The sequence below is a fragment of the Eptatretus burgeri genome, chromosome 13 (genome assembly GCF_056783735.1).
Source record: "Eptatretus burgeri isolate ZD-2024b chromosome 13, Ebu_testis_v1, whole genome shotgun sequence".
Classification (NCBI taxonomy): Eukaryota; Metazoa; Chordata; class Myxini; order Myxiniformes; family Myxinidae; genus Eptatretus; species Eptatretus burgeri.
In genome coordinates, this window is record NC_140973.1 from 22018958 (window position 1) to 22035809 (window position 16852).

At 45.7% G+C, this 16852-nt stretch overlaps 2 protein-coding genes across 4 annotated transcripts in view; one reads left to right on the forward strand and one right to left on the reverse strand.

Annotated features, from left to right (window-relative positions):
- Nucleotides 1-1359: 1359 nt before the first annotated feature.
- Nucleotides 1360-15710, reverse strand: LOC147014046 (uncharacterized). Its single transcript, XM_085850586.1, has 4 exons — nucleotides 15563-15710; nucleotides 14966-15273; nucleotides 5382-5568; nucleotides 1360-2568 (listed from the first exon to the last, which is right to left on the reverse strand). Exons 1-4 carry the CDS (start codon nucleotides 15708-15710, stop codon nucleotides 1916-1918), a joined length of 1296 nt encoding a protein of 431 aa, XP_085706712.1. The 3' UTR covers nucleotides 1360-1915.
- LOC147014047 (uncharacterized) overlaps nucleotides 4597-16852 on the forward strand; it is a 52257-nt gene continuing 40001 nt past the window's right edge. Inside the window, exon 1 of one of the 3 annotated variants that reach the window (XM_085851634.1) lies at nucleotides 4597-4826. The gene's annotated coding sequence lies outside the window, so the exon portion shown is untranslated. Of the gene's footprint in view, nucleotides 4827-5275; nucleotides 5299-16852 lie in introns of those variants that run through there. The other 2 variants (XM_085851635.1, XM_085851636.1) reach the window with 2 other exon arrangements.

Here is a 16852-nt window from a genome sequence, read left to right on the forward strand (position 1 = left end):
CGGATTTAGACATGTGGTGGCCCCTGGGCAGCCTTCAGTAGTGGAGGCCCACCCTACCTTAGAATACTAAAAAGGTGACAAGACATATTTACAGTCATCCATAAAGTATATTTTTCAAGAACAAAGAATCTGAACTTCTATATAAAATAGAGAATGAGATAAGATGAATATCTTATATCTGTTCCACTAACTACCAACTACCATTCAGGCACTCACAAATACATTTTTCCAAACAATTTTTTTTTCATGAAATATGTGGAGGCCCCCTGGTTGTGGAGGCCCCCTGGGCAACTGCCCAGCTTGCCCATGCCTAAATCCGGCCCTGCTCGGTGGCCTTATGGTTAGAGAGTCCGCTCAGAGTCTGGTAGGTCGGTGGTTGGAATTCTGGTTGAGTCATACCATTAGACTTTAAAAAACAGTACTTTGCTGCTTCCTTGCTTGATGCTCAGCATTTGAAAAGGTTAGAGTACAGCCAAACAACCAGGGGTTTGCAAGACTAGTGCAAGCTGTGATGGGCATAATGACCTCCTGTATTGACGTTCCTTGTTGGGCAACTCCTATTCTGCCCTTCTATGACCCTCGATACCTGTATTAAAGTTGTGTACCTATATATATCCTCCCAGTAACCAGTGCTCCTGCTGCTCAGACACGTCCTCAGGTTTGAGTGCGCATTGTCCATATACCATGGTATGTAACGTACAAGGAAATAGCCGCAGGACCTTTTCCTTGTTTGCCCCATTAGTCGGATGCTGGATTGAATATCAGTTATCTTATTCCTGATTTCTACTTTTCACGACAACTCGTGATTGTTGATGTTCTTTTACTCACTTCACTAACTCGCTACACCAGTAAAATGGTTGTTGAAATTACCCAACGGTCCGACAAGGTGGGATTGATTGGGGATGATAAAGTAGTCGTGGTTAGAATTCGATCATCCGATTATAGGGTAGAGGGTGGGGTGTTTCATCCGGCTAACTTCTCAAAGTATGTCCTGAATAATTAGAGGATGGCCCCAAGGGTGATACCTCCATCTCACGAGCATGGTGGAAACGATAACCCGGAACGTGTTACTTAAACAAAAGGATTCGAACTTATCTCTCGTTCTTCCAAACACTCCGGAGTTCATTATCGCGTTGAGATCTGATGATTAAATGTCCCGGGAAGATGTGAACCCAATGGCTGCAGTGGAACCCTGAAAAGGATGGATGTTTTAGCCAACACAGACATTTGATCCCCCGGACCCGAAACCGATACACCCGTGTGTTGTTTACTGATACACCCAGTAGCGTGAACTGTGACGTCATTCAGAGCTTTGCTTTGTGTGAGCACAACCAGCAACAACCAATCCATACTAGTCCGGCAGATATGTGAAAAAAATGTGCCTTTAGTGATACAAGCATGAAATTTGGCACACTGCCAGGGCAGTATCTTACAAAGATTTTTGGATATAGGGACATTCCAGATTCTTCCCAGAGCCAAAATGGCGGCCATTTTACAAAATAGCCGATTTTGTGTTGTACAAGGAGGATACATGTGGATACAACTATATTTAAGAAGCATACCAGTGGTTTTATTTAACTAAATATAGATTCTAGCAAATAAGAAATAGCAAATAAAGGTGACAAAGCGTGAATAAACCATTTATTTGGTCATTTATTTGGTGCATTTTTGCACTTTTGGACGGTTTTCTACAACAAACTCTTCAAAAAACTGTTATCAAGCACCATGGAATGACTGTTGTTCATTTAACACTCTTGAACTCAGAGGAAGTGCTTCTGTTTGATCCTAACATCAACTTACAGAGTCAAAATTATACAGTGGAACCTCTAGATCCAGGCAACAGAGTCTACTATGATGCATGGATACATGTGTACATGTTACATAATTATCATCTGTGATCTCTCTTGTCCCAGTTCTACTCTCTTGTACACTCCCCACCACAGTGACATAGAGCTGTGCACTGGAGTGCAGCCTTGACACACTTGCACTGTCCTCTGCATCCCTTTTTGCAGCCACACCTTAGTAGTTGCCGACATTCCTCAGTTGCCTCTGGGAGGGTTGTCCAGTATATGTCCCAGCCATTATCGGTGTGAACCCACCCCCAGTCACTGGGCGATGGGAGCTCTGGTGTGGACACCATCATCTGGCCCCAACAGTAGCCGGCTTGGTAGGTAGCTCTCTTGATGTGCTGTTTCAGGGCTTCACGAGTTGGTGGGAGAGCATCTCTTAATCTGCCATTCTGGGTGAACAGATGCTTGTGACACTCATTGACATGTTCCTGGCTACTGGTGCGATCATAGAGCACAACAACAAAACGCTCCAGTGCATCCATGTGGTCATCTACGGCTGAAGGAGTTGGCGTGGCAGCCAAGGCACAGAATGCTGCAGTGACATCAGTGACCTCATCACAGGCTTTCCGGGTTTCCCATGCTTTTTTCTTCCCCCTTCCTCCGAAGCTTGAAACGGTGTCGCATCCAGTGAGGGCATGGAAGAATGGCAAACCTCGACACTTGTTAGGTCCCAGTGCCACAGACATCTTGTGAGCTGCCAAGAACCTGAAGTTCTTTCCTGTGCCAAAAGCAACCCAGAACTCAAAAGTTGAGAGGGGGAAGGGTGGGGGGGTTGAGAGGGGGAGAGGGGGAAGGGTGGGGGTTGAGAGGGGGAGAGGGGGAAGGGTGGGGGGTTGAGAGGGGGAGGGGTGGAGGGTTGAGAGGGGAGGGGTGGAGGGTTGAGAGGGGGTGGGGGGTTGAGGGAGGGGAGGGGTGGGGGTTGAGTGAGGGAGGGGAGGGGTGGGGGGTTGAGAGGGGGTGGGGGGTTGAGTGAGGGAGGGGAGGGGTGGGGGTTGAGAGGGGTGGGGGGTTGAGTGAGGGAGGGGGAGGTGTGGGGGTTGAGTGAGGGAGGGGAGGTGTGGGGGTTGAGAGGGGGTGGGGGTTGAGAGGGGTGGGGGTTGAGAGGGGTGGGGGGTTGAGAGGGGGTGGGGGGTTGAGAGGTGGGAGGAGTGGGGGTTGAGAGGTGGGAGGAGTGGGGGGTTGAGAGGGGGAGGAGTGGGGGTTGAGAGGGGGAGGGTGGGGGTTGAGAGGGGTGGGGGTTGAGAGGGGAGGGGTGGGGGTTGAGTGAGGGAGGGTGGGGGTTGAGAGGGGGAGGGGTGGGGGTTGAGTGAGGGAGGGTGGGGGTTGAGAGGGGGTGGTAGGGGTTGAGAGGGGAGGTGAGGGTGGGGTTGAGAGGGGGAGGTGAGGGTGGGGTTGAGAGGGGGAGGGTGGGGTGGAGTCGTTTTTGTTTATATCGGATGCTGCACCATCGTTTCTCGAGCCCTGCTATGTGCTATCAGTATCAAATGCACTGCTTTCAAGTCGGATGGACGTTAAGCCGGCTGTCCTGTCTGCCGGAATTAGCTGGTGGACGTGAAAGATCATGTGCTGTCGTCCTTCACGAAGAGTCGGCGAGTTCTCGCCGGCACAATCAACCAGTTATACTAATTCATACCTGAACGTCAGGCCTGGCCAGCCGGTTTGTGACAGACTTGGGCCAAAATAAGTTCCCCCTGCCGACCCCACAAGAAGATGGGAATTTGAGTCGTTAAAGTAGTAGAAGTTGATAGAATAATTGGGTTTAAATTGATCATCCAAACCCCGGCTTCAAATCGAACCTGGACCTTAGGATTTAGATCCAAGCGGTGCAACCCTGGGTTTAAATCGTTGACTACCCTTGGGTTTAAATCGTTGACTACCCTTGGGTTTAAATCGTTGACGACCCTTGGGTTTAAATCGTTGACTACCCTTGGGTTTAAATCGTTGACTACCCTTGGGTTTAAATCTGTGACTACCCTTGGGTTTAAATCGTTGACTACCCTTGGGTTTAAATCTGTGACTACCCTTGGGTTTAAATCGTTGACTACCCTTGGGTTTGAATCTTTGACTACCCTTGGGTTTAAATCGTTGACTACCCTTGGGTTTAAATCGTTGACTACCCTTGGGTTTAAATCGTTGACTACCCTTGGGTTTAAATCGTTGACTACCCTTGGGTTTAAATCGTTGACTACCCTTGGGTTTAAATCGTTGACGACCCTTGGGTTTAGTCCGAACGCCACACTTCATATTGAATGAGGTGGAACGCTCAAACCTCGGGTTCACATCGAACACACCGCACCTGAAGGTTTAAATTGAACATTGTGCGCTGAGGTTGGTCTTTGGTCCAGGGCACACCCTCGAGGGGTCGAGGTCAAACCTTCTTGTGAAGTGGGTGAACAAAAGACACTTTGTTTTTGCGGATCGAGCAAGAGCCGGAGGCAAGGCAGGCGCGCGCGCACACACACACACACACACACACACACACACACACACACACACACACACACACACACACACACACACACACACACACACGCACGCACGCACGCACGCACACACACACACACGCACGCACACACACGCACGCACGCACGCACACACGCACACACACTATCATCAAGAGTGCCGCTGGGTGAGAAAATCACAATCTGACCTTTCACCAACTGAACATGAAGTGGAGGGGGCGGGGCAATGACCGGGGCAATGACAGTGGTGAGGAAGGGCGGGCCAATGGAGGGGGCGGGGCAATGACCGTGCTGAGATCATCCTCTTGTGGTCTTGTTGAACCGGCTCGGCCTGGTCGAGGGGGGCGTTGTAATGACGGTACCAGTGAGGTTCGGCTTTGTACAGAGGGATGGCTGTGAACGTTAGTCTGCCGTGGGAATAACGTTCAGATCGGGACATTGGCACATCACCGTTTCCAGTCCCGCTTGTCGAGCTTCGCCAAGGTCACGGCACCGCTCTGCCGCACAGGTACAGGTGAGCGTAGATAAATCGCGACCGTGTGGGTATTTGGACATCCGGCTCAACGGTCCTTGAGCAGTGAGCGCAGTGCAACGGATATAGAGCAGGACAGGATATCCGATGAAGTGTGATTCGGTGTCCGTCGTGACTGTATATTCAGTGTACCTGGCGACGTGTTTTGCACATCGGACCCATTTCGATGAAATCGATGACGCAGCACTGAACAGACATGTAAACCATCCGCCCGTCACGCGTGCCTCCAGTCTACCTCCTGCTCTACAACCGTTCGACGCGGTCCCATGGGTGTGCCTCGGTGCACCTGCGCGTCCTCGCGGCGGTGCGTCGCGTTTCCCTTTTACAAGCAAATCGAAATGGATACCTGGCGTGTGTGCGAAAGGTGCAGGTGGGGAGACCACCGGCACTGACGAGGGTCTCGAGTCGTTAACTCGCACAAGAACGATTAGTGGAGACCAAGACCACGGCAAAGGTAAGGTACAGGTACGAGGACTTTGTGCGAATAAACTGTGGGAACGTTCATGTGTGCACTGCGGAAGGGATGGTAGGCTTTACCGTGCTTTTTGTAGAAAGGCGTGCTCCATGATGCGGCACCCCTCTGCGCTGGTATCGAGGTGACCCAAGCGCACGTCGGACAGCCGGCTTGATATCTCCTGAATGTCAGGGATGACCGTTTAATGATTTCATCCGAATCCCTGAGAGGTAGAATCCGTGGGAATCGGTAGCTGGGGAGTTGTTCCAGCTACGATGTTCGTGTGTTTGTGACGTTCTTAACCGGTGGTGACTTTGAACGTCTTTCCATCCGCTCGTCGTACGCAGCGTACGGTGATGCTTGCGATGAGGTCCGGCGCAGGCACGATGTGCCAACTGGATCTTTTTTGTCCTTGTTCTCTTTTTCTTTTCTGTACCTTCAGCTACATACTCACGGAGGAGCTGGAAACGTAGAGTTTGACTTGAATGCGTCAATGGACATACCTCCGCCCACATTGCACGTCAACCCAATGTGACGTTTGATCTCAATTAAAGGTCACACGAAAAACTAGAAGGGCACTCGGGTAGTGCGCATACCTCCGCCATGCAATGCCTGATCCACGAGAACATATCGTGCCCGATACATTTTTGAAATATCATGATATACAGGACGATGTCGTTTTTGGCTCCGATCTCTCGATGGTGAAGAATCACTTAAAAAAAATTAAATGATTCTTGTATCCTTATCCAGATCCGGATCTTCACAAAAAATTGAACCAATTCTTCCTTGTCACACACCCAAAGTGTCCACCAAGTTTCATCCGAATCCGTACACAACTTTTTGAGATATCGTGCAATATATCATTTTTGGCTCGATCTGTCACTGGTGAAGAATCACTTTAAAAATTCTCGTTGTCCGATCCAGATTCGCATCTTCACCAAAATCTAATCGGCTCGTCCTTGTCACACACCAAACCTGTCCACAAAATTTCATCCTGATCCGTGCACAACTTTTTGAGATATCCTGTACACAGACAAACAGACAGAAAAGGGGTGAGAACATAACCTCCTTTCACCTTCAGAGAGAGAACAGACATCAGATGCCTCTAACTCAAGTAATGGTCTGAAAAAAGATTTTCAAAGGGCAAATGACCTTTGACCTCTTCAATCTGGAATATAATCAGTTTTTTTTTTTAATACATGGTCAAGGCTCATGGAAGAGCAGAGGCAGAGAACAGATCAGGACACAACATAACAAAGGGAACAGCAGAAGAAAAGGTAAGCAGCATCAAACAGCAGGGCAGAGGGAAAAAGTAGACGGAGACGGACAAACAAGGGATGCAGATAACGACGAGAGGTAAATGAGAACGTAAAGGGTGGACAATGTGGAAGCATAAGGAAATTTTTGGGAGGGAGGGAGGGATGGGGGTGATTTAACTGGTGCAGAAAAGATGGTGGATGATTTGAGATGGTGGTGAATAGCTGTCTTGAAGACCTGGAGGAAAGAATGACATTGAAGAGAGAGTGGAAGGCGGTTCCACAGGTGGGGGAAAAAAAAGAGGAAAAAATCAGTGGAGGTGAGCATTTCCTCTGGATTGAAGCAGTTTCATGAGGATGGGGTTCCTGGTGGACCAAATGCGTCCTGTAGATACGTGGTGGTGGGGAAGGGAAAACAAAACACGGTGAGGGCAGAGGGTGCATGACCAGAAATGAGACGGAATAAGACAGAGAGATCAACGACCTGTCGGCGAAGGTGAAGTGATAGGCCCATAAACTGAGCTTCATCACAAGAGATTCCAGTGATCTTGAAGGCCTTTGTTTCCCAGCGTCAACCTGAGCAATACGTGAAGCAGGGGAGCCAGCCCAGAGGGGAGATCGTGCACTCCATCGAGCTGCTGATGAAAGCCTTGTTGGTGGATAGGAGCTCAGGTGTGCCAAGGAAGGACTCTGTATGACGGAGAATGCCCAGTATGGCTTTGGAGGACAATTTTGAAATGTAACTTGCCCAAGAGAGATCAGAGCTGACAGTGAGACCCAAGATTTTGAGTGACTGAACGTCTTTGAGGGAGTTAATGAGAAAGTAGATGGGAGGATTTGTGGTATGGTCCTTTCAGGGAGAGAGAGAGAGAGTGTGAGAGATTCTCAGGATTGAAAGCCATGTTCCAAGTGTTTGACCAGTTTGTGATTTTGTTAAGGTCTGATGAGAGGGAAGAGGCTGCTGCCTGTCTATCAGAAGGATGAGATATGTCATGGCAGAGTGTGGAGTCATCAGCAAAGAGATAAAGAGGATTTTCCAGAGAGTCAGTAGGATCATCGATGAAGATTCGTAATAATATGGGGCCGAGAACTCTGCCTTGGGGTACTCCAGCCTTGATAGGGAGAGGAGATGAAAGGGTTCCATTGAAAGCTACATGTTGTCCACGAGAATGGAGGAAGTCAGTAATGTAAGAGTGGAGTTGGCCTTGGATGCTATCGGCAGATAAATTACAAATTGCATAGGTTACTTTATATTACAGTCCATACCTGTGTCAAGTATGCTTGAAATATCTTGAGTGGTTCACAGGTTATTGCATTAACACAGATTTTCAATTAAACGGTGATTGACCTTAGACCTTTGACCTGTTGAATCCAGAATGTACCTCGAAGGGCACCCGGTATAGCGCATAACTCCGCTATGTAATGCCTGATCCAAGAGAACGTATCGGGCCCAATACATTTTTGAGATATTGTGCGATATATTGTTTTTGGCCCTATCTCTCAATGGTGAAGAATCACTTTAAAAAAAAAATTCGAGTATCCGTATCCTGATCGGGATCTTCACTAAAATCGAATCAGTTCATCCTTGTCACACACCTAGCATTTCCACCAAAGGTTCATCTGAATCCGTCCACAACTTTTTGAGATATCCTGCACACAGACAAACAAACGATCAAACAAACATGAAGAAGACTTCGTGCAGATCACGATACTTGCAAAATCCATAAAACAAATTTGACCTCAAAAATAACTGGCTGGTTGAATTCAATGAGACAAATATGCAAACCCTCTTGAAATTTTAATTGGATGAAAATTGATAATTTTAGAAATTCAGCCTATGTTGACCTTTTGGCCTATGTGGACCTCCAAATTAATTGGCTAGTTTAATTCGGTGACCTGAAATATAAATCCTTTTCAAATTTCAAGTCAATCGGATGAAAATTGAGGATTTTAGAAATGTCACCTGGGATGTTGACCTTTGACCTATGTTGACCTTTTGACCTCAAAATCAATAGGCTTCCTCCATATGACAAACTCTACCATACGGTGAAGTTTTGTGAAGATCGGCTTAAAATTGTGACCTGTAGACGATAAACAGACAGACAGTCAAGACAGTGTAACAAAATCGACGAACCAATGTACTTGAAAAATGTTCGATTTTGCAAGTAACAATCAGAGAGAGGGATGAAAACATCACCTCCTTCACCTCCGGTGGTGGAGGTAATGAGTTTATCTTTGTATTAATAGGTATGCATACATAGGTATACCAAGTTTGGTCAAAATCCCTTTGGGCGTTAACGAAAATCTACCACTTTTACATAAAGGTAACATGGTCTTCGACTTTTGACTCCAAAGTCTAAACACTTCATCTTTGCGTCATACAATACACCTTTGTACACAAGTTTGGTAAAAGTCCCTTTGGTGGTTCACAAGTTATCGCAGTAACTAATACATCATGTACCGGATGGACAGATGGATGGACGGACAACCCAAAAACTTAATGCTTTCGACAGTGGAAGCATAAGGAGAATCGATGTACTTTAACATGAAATGCAACGACATTGGGAGACGTCATATATGGCATGAGACCCGGGTTCCTCGGGCTTCAGATGGGAGCACTCACATGCCAACCAGTGTTTTTCCTTAAAAAAAAAAAAATCCTTTTTACATTTTTTATGCTTTTAAAATTGCATTAATAAAGGCAACATAACGAGATGAAAGTGTGAGTACACGGAATAGAAAGGGTACAACCGCCCTGGTAGTGACAAGATAACACATTGGTGAGCTGTATGTAGCACCAGGTGGAGCCATTCCAGATCACACGTCATCACACCTGTACAAACAGGGTACATTTTGTTTATTAAAAACAACAACCACGCAGAGCATTATACATCACAGAGCATTGTACGGTAATTGCCTTTGTTCTGCAGTTCTGACGTATTTGCTGATCCCTTCTAAGCACGTGGTTCATGATGCTGGAATTGTACATTGAAATCCTGTACACTCTGTCAATTTGTCCATTCTTACCAATGTCCTTGTGATACATTTATCTACAAGCACATTAACCTCTCCTAATGTCCGCGTGCTTGGTCCAAGCTGCGCTCCATGAACTCTCTCTCTATCGAGTGCAGCCTGTGCCTGCTGGTTGCATCATTGGTTGGGACTCGGCTATGCCGCTGATGCAGTGTCCCCTTACCAGTACACTGGTAGTCATTTTGCCGACCTCGGAAGGATGACAGGCTGAGTCATCCTCCTGATGTATATTAATTCTGCGACCAACGGGGCTTGAACTCAGGACCCTCGGATCCCAAGCCGCCACCCTAACCACTAAGCCAACACCAGGCTATTGCTCCATGAACTTTTCTGAATAGTCTGCACTTGGACCTATTGAGATCTGTCTCAACAATGGAGATATTTAGACTCTTTAGAAATAAAGAGAGAAAGAGAAAGACACACCAACGGCAGAGTAGAAGGCCAAGATAGAGGGAGACTGGGAGGAATGGGGGGCAGCAGAGGATGCATGGGGTGGACGAGATGGATACAGGAGGGAAACAAGGTAGAATTTACCAGTGGATGAAGAAAAAGGTGATGGTGCTCTGATGGTAAGAGTAATTTTTTTGTCCCAAGGGGCGATAAACTCGTTTTTCCACAAATCGTGAATTGATCAAATAACCGTAAGTTTAGGAATTAACTGGTCTTTGTAGTTGTGCCACGACCACGACATTAGGAGGGAAACTGGAAATTTGGATGGAGGAGGGATTGGAGTGTGGGGGTGGGGGTGGGGTAACAATGGTAGAAAATATCATGTTTATGGATTTGGGATTTTAATAATTGTTTGATTTTTTTTTTTTTTCAATTTATTTTTTATTGTTATTTTTTTTGATCCTTGTGGAGGATCTCTAAGTCTTCCTCACGTTGTTGTTCTTGTGGACTTTTTTGTTTCACAGCCTACAGTTTTCATCGAAACTTCCTGAAACTTGACGTATATATGTAAAAATACCCCGCGCAGACAGTAACCATCTCCGATTTTGAAAATTCCTCCGAGAAAAAAAAAAGTTGTGACGTCAAAATATCTCCGCTAATGGAAATCGCCTAAAAAATTATCTCCGAAACTAGGCAAGCTTTTTGAATTCTGTTTGCGGGAATCAAACGGGGCATTAGCAGAGATGAATTACCGCACACATGATACATCACCATGACGTCATATCAATTTTTATGACGTCATTCCTATTTTTTGTTTCACAACCCAGAGTTTTCATCGGATCTTCGTGAAACTTGCCATGTATATGCAGAAAGCCCACGCGCAGGCAGGAACCATCTCCGATTTTGAAAATTCTTCCTAGAAAAAAAGTTGACGTCATAATATCGCCGCTAATGTAAATCGCCGATACCATTATCTCTGAAACTTGGCAAGCTGTTTGAATTTTGTTTGCGGGAATCAGCACAGATAATTTATCGCAAACCTGATACATCACAATGACATCATATTCGTTTTTATGACATCATCATTCAGAGGACGAGGATCTTAGCTCATTTGAGCTTGTTTAATTTCAGTTTGTTTGGATTTTCAGGATAAATTCCTCACCGTTGTCTGTGTGGTTCTTCATTGTGAGTGGATATAGGTGTGGTGTGCAGGTGTTTCACATGCTTAGGCTCATCTATCATTAAGGCAGCAAATCTCCTGCCTCCGTACTCAGCGCAGCAGCAGCAGCTTTATACAGAAAACCGAGCGTAGTCGGCTGTGAGCACTTGGGAGTTGTTCAAATTGTAGTTGTCATGCAGCAAGTCTTGACAGGATCGTCCAAAGGTAGCACACTTACTTTTGAGTTGTCCTGTCTGGGTTCGATTCCTGACCCGACATTGAACTGTCGGATTGGTGCTTCACGGGTCGGGCGTTACATCACAAAGCGTGTCGTCCCTTGGATCGACGTGAATCCGGATGTCCCGTCTGTAAGCATTAGCCAATGGACGCCAAAGATCCCACGCTGTCTTTCGGTGAAGAGTCGGTGAGTTATCGCCGGCACCCTGAATACATTACAAATTCGTACTGAAATCACTGCTAGTCGAACGTCAGGCCTACCCAGTCAGTTCACGAGAGACTTGGGCCAAACACATTACCCGGTGGGTCCTAGACAAAAAGATGGGAATAAATGCGGCTGTTAATGGAGTGGTAGTGGTACAACTAACTACAAAGGCCAGTTAATTCCTAAACTTACGGTTATTGGTCAATCCACGATTTGTGGAAAAACGAGTTTATCGCCCCCTTGGGACAAAGAACTTGCCCTTACCTTCAGAGCACCTCCACCTTTTTCTCCATCTGCTGGTAAATTCTACCTTGTGACACATTCAACTTTTTACCTCCAGGAGGGTGGCCGTTTCTCAAATCCAATGGAGTCAATATAAAGAAGGTGGAGTCTGGGTTCCATGCCTGAACCGTCACAGACCCCCAAAGGTAGACGATCACAGACCGGTCCGGAATGTGTAAATCAAAGGTACTGTGTAACACGTCATTTCAGTACCTGCTTGCTTCTCAGTCGACTTGTTACATTTTGGAAGTTTTATCTCCAAGATATAATTTCTGCCTTATCATGTGCGCACTATGCACACTCGCTGTTCTTGTGGGTTTTCTCAAGGACATGACATCGTGTTGCTGCTCTGACAGTTCCTCTTCCAACGATTTCCTCTTCGCACACGTTTCATGGATCATGATGTGTTTTGTGGGTAAATGGCAGAGACGCATCATGAGGGAGGTGGAGTGTGAATGTTTCAACATGGAACGTGGTTTTTTTTTTTTTTTTAATCCATACAAATCACAGGGACGATCCTCCAATGGCTGGAGTCGTACCTGACTCGCAGGAAGATTGTTGTGGTTGTTGGAGAACAGTCGTCACAAGTCCCAAGGCAAAGCTGCAGGAAATTCTCAAGGCTGCATCCTTGGCCCAACCATTTTCAGTTGCTTCATTGTTGACCATGCCACCACCAACATGAGGTCAGGTGTCGGGCTGTTTACCGATCCAGGTTCAGCACCCATCATACACAGGATGCTATATCTGCCTTATGCTGCAATACTCTGACAACATCCAGGAATGGAGAATGACAAGTGGCAAGTTACCCTGCAGAATCTTCTATTGTCAACATCCTGGTTGTCACCATGGACGAGAAGTTCAACTGGGTCAAATACATTAACAGTGTGGTTATTATTAGCAAAACAAAGGGTTATTATCAGCTCCTGATACCTCGACCTTTGCCCCATTTACAATGCTCATGCCAGGAGTGTGATGCAATAGTCACTTTATCTGGAGCATCTAATAGAACACTTGAGAAGATCACCTTCATCCAGGATGGATACTCCTATAATCGGCTCACCATGGTCTTTAATCGTTATCCGTTTTGTGTCTCTTCAGTGATCTGTGGTCGCAATGTGGACAATATTTACATGGTGTGTTACAGCTACTCTCCTTCCCCATTGAAGCAACACCCCCCAACCTCATGACACAAACCATGGGGAATCACAAGTCGGACCAAAACCATCTCCAAGTTCCACTTCACAGAGACCCAAAAAGGTATACAGTTGGTCACGGAGTTTCTCACAAAGGTGGACAGTCGGTAACGAAGTCTCCTGCAAAAGCAGTCAATAACAGAGACCCCCTCCCTCCCCCCCACCAAGTCCAAGGTGTAGTCACCTGAACAGAACTTACTGGGAAATTACCTGATTTACTGTTTCGAAGGCGTTTTTACCTCGGGTACACAAAGCAAAAAATTTGATTCTAATCAGATCTGTTCTCCGTGAGATTCTCACGTTTGCTGTAAATTTAAACCAAAAGTTCAATTTTCGGGTTTTGATATTTTAAAATTCATTTATATCCTCAAGTGGCTCTCAATAGGTCCATTTCTGCAAAATCATCGTCGGGTATCGAGGAGCCCGTGGGGATGTGCGGATTCCCATTTGCATCTACGTGCGCGCTATCCATAGCAACCATATATTTTTGAGATGATTAGAGTAAAGCTTTGAGATAAACTTTGTGAGCGATTCATGATTCCTTTTTGCTTTTCTTGGTGGGATAATGCCAAAAGGGAACAGTTTTTTGGTTTTTTTTTTTTTTAAAACGAGTTACTCTTCCAAAAAAATTAATACTTGCTTCTCGCACACCCGTGAGGACTGGGCTTGAGTGTTCGCACACCTATGAGGAACATGTGCAGTTTGAATTCTTCCATTACTGGGTGTTTGTTTCTGGTGTGTGTGTGTTTTATTTATTTTTCAGCGGAAAATGGATGGGGAGATGTTGGTAAATATTGTGTTTCATCCAAGTGTAAAGTTGGTAATGAACACCCAGCATGAGTGTTAATGTTGTACCGTACTTTGAACAGGGCAGAAGTTGCTGTTCCAGTATCGTTTGACTACAAACTCGCTCTAATGTTCTGCAGCCAAAGCATCACTGAGCCCCCTCTCGTTTCAAAGGGGACGTTAAATCGGCTATCCCATCTGCTTCTACTCACTGTTGACGGATAATATCTCGCAATAGCTTTTGAGAAAACAGCAGTCCATTGCGCACCGGGTACCCTGACCAAATTCCAGAGAAGGTCACGTCTTTCTGTCGGTATGCGGAATGGTATTTAACGAATGCTCAACAAAAGGAATTCATTCAAAGGACATTTTTGTACTTTTTCATACTTGAGTCAGACATTTCATTCCTTCAGTACAAAAAAACACCCCCATCCTGACAAACTCGTTCTTCTTCATTCCTCGAGTGCTTCGGGTTGTTTTATTTATTTATTTTAACAGCATTTTTGCTGATGGCTTCATAAGAAAACTTCAAATAAATGCGTTATTGTTTGGCTTCTTTGGATTCCACATTTCATTATTTTCTGTGTTGTTCGATCCTAACGACGGGGATGAGAATTTTTTTTTTACTGATTTGTCATTACAATGGCTTTGAAGTGGCAGAAAATTCCACTAAAGCCAAAAAATTTCCACTTTGATTCTCCAAAGTATTTTTTTCTATTTTTCTTGTTACTAGTTATGACAAGTTGATTCATTTTATATTCGTTATTTTGCAAACCCGCACAAGTTACTGTGATTTAATAGAGCACTCAAATATTTCACAGTTAAATATAAGTTTTTCTTTCCAATTACGTACAACTAAGCCGCTCTAGTTTCAATTCAAAGCTGAATAGTCATCAAACTGAGATTTTGCTGAATTGAGGGTAAATGGAATTTTGCTCAAATAGTGGAGAAAATGTTTTTCTTTATTGTTGTTAATAGAAACCCTAGTTGTTTCACTAAGGCTATTTCGGGATGAAAAATCTCCTTCTCCACCTGATGTGGCACACATTGAGCCTTGACCAGAGCCATTTGCATGAACGGGATGAGAGCACAGTGTACAGTGTGCAGCCTGGATTGGAGTCGGTACCGTAGCCAGGACCATAGCCACGCCACAGAGCCGGGACCGTAGCCGCGCCACAGAGCCGGGACCGTAGCCGTGCCGCAGGGCCAGGACCGTAGCCGTGCCGCAGGGCCGGGACCGTAGCCGTGCCGCAGGGCCAGGACCGTAGCCGTGCCACAGGGCCAGGACCATAGCCGTGCCGCAGGGCCAGGACCGTAGCCGTGCCGCAGGGCCAGGACCGTAGCCGTGCCGCAGGGCCAGGACCGTAGCCGTGCCGCAGGGCCAGGACCGTAGCCGTGCCGCAGGGCCAGGACCGTAGCTGCACTGTGGAGTTCCTGAATGCAAATTAGACTCACGGAAATGTAGGAAATTGGAGAAATATCCGTGGATGAGAGGAGTCGAGTTCCTACCATTTTCTGTTAATACAAGGGAGCGGCAGCAGTGGATATATTAACACGCACACACAGACACACACAAACAAGATATTTATTGGAGTCCTCCCCCCCCCCCCCCCACAACACGATGACAGTTATAGTGAATACAGTATAATCATTTTAAAAGTTGATTTGCACTTTCACAAGCCCCAGATATGTCGCTCCCATCAGCGTTAAGAAGCATTCAAACCAAATATGGTGTCTCCTGCAGGGAAGTCTGCCTGGTACATCTTTCTCCCACGTGAATAATAGCTGGCACAATATTTGTGTATTTTCATGTCATGAAGATGTCCTTTGTCGAAGAGTCGGGAGCCATTGCACTGTTGGTAATGATGCATAGCATCATCCTTCCAATTGCAGACGTCCATTAAATAAATCACCAAGCCTGCCACGATCATGGGCACTCTCGCAAGGTTCAAAGTCCATTCACACACCCATCTATGATTATTCGGGCCTTGCACCGATCTACATAGTCCGGATATTGCAGTATGGAAAGCTGAAACATCTCAGCGTTTTGGTCGAATTCAGAAGGTTCTCCAACTCTTTCGTTGTGCAGAGGCACATCCCTTTTTCTCAGTTACTCTTCCAAGTATTTTCAGATTATTATTGAAGCTTTGAGAGCCATTTCAGGTAACAAACCCTGTCATGCACACACGATATACAGAAACATGCCCCAACTAAAGGGGGAGCACTCGGGAGAGTGCAAAACCTCCGCCGCCAATACTGCGAGGTCACTCAAGTGAACCTGATATCCTATTCATTCAATTTGACGTCAACAGTGCTCACAGAGTTATAGTTTGCAACTTTCCCTTTTACTTTTACATACTCAATTCATTCGTCATAACTCGATTCCTTGAGACAGAAATTGATTTTACGTGGTTATATCCACCTGAAGTTCCAAAATCAGCGCAATTATAATTTTGGCATGTTTTTTTTTTGTTGGAAATCACTTATAACATGTAGAAATGCAAAAAAAAAAAATCGAAATTTTGTTGAAAAAAAAGTTGCAAATTTTTTTTTTTTGGGGGGGGGGGGTGGGGGTTGGAAATCACTTAAAACATGTAGAAATGCAAAAAAAAAAAATTCAAATTTTTTTTTTCAAAATGGCCGCCAAAGCGGCCATATTGGATTTTGGACCAAGTCCAAAATCTAATGGCATGATCCTTGGACCATACCTGATCCCGCCACCAAGTTTTGTCGAAATCCGTCGAGGAGTTTTTCCGTAATACTGTTCACAAACAAACAAACAAGCAGTCATAGACTGGTACTTACGAAATCGTCAACTTGACCTCTGACCTTGTCTAATAAAAGCTGTCTTTCGAGAAGGTAGCGACGCAAACCAGAAGTTTCTACGATGATTCTGTATCAAACCATCAAAAATCGTAACGTCGAGCGAAGCAAAAATCTCCATTTCTCCACGCAATTATATTATACCTTAACGTAACTCAACGACGGGTCTGCTCGAGCGCACTGCATCATG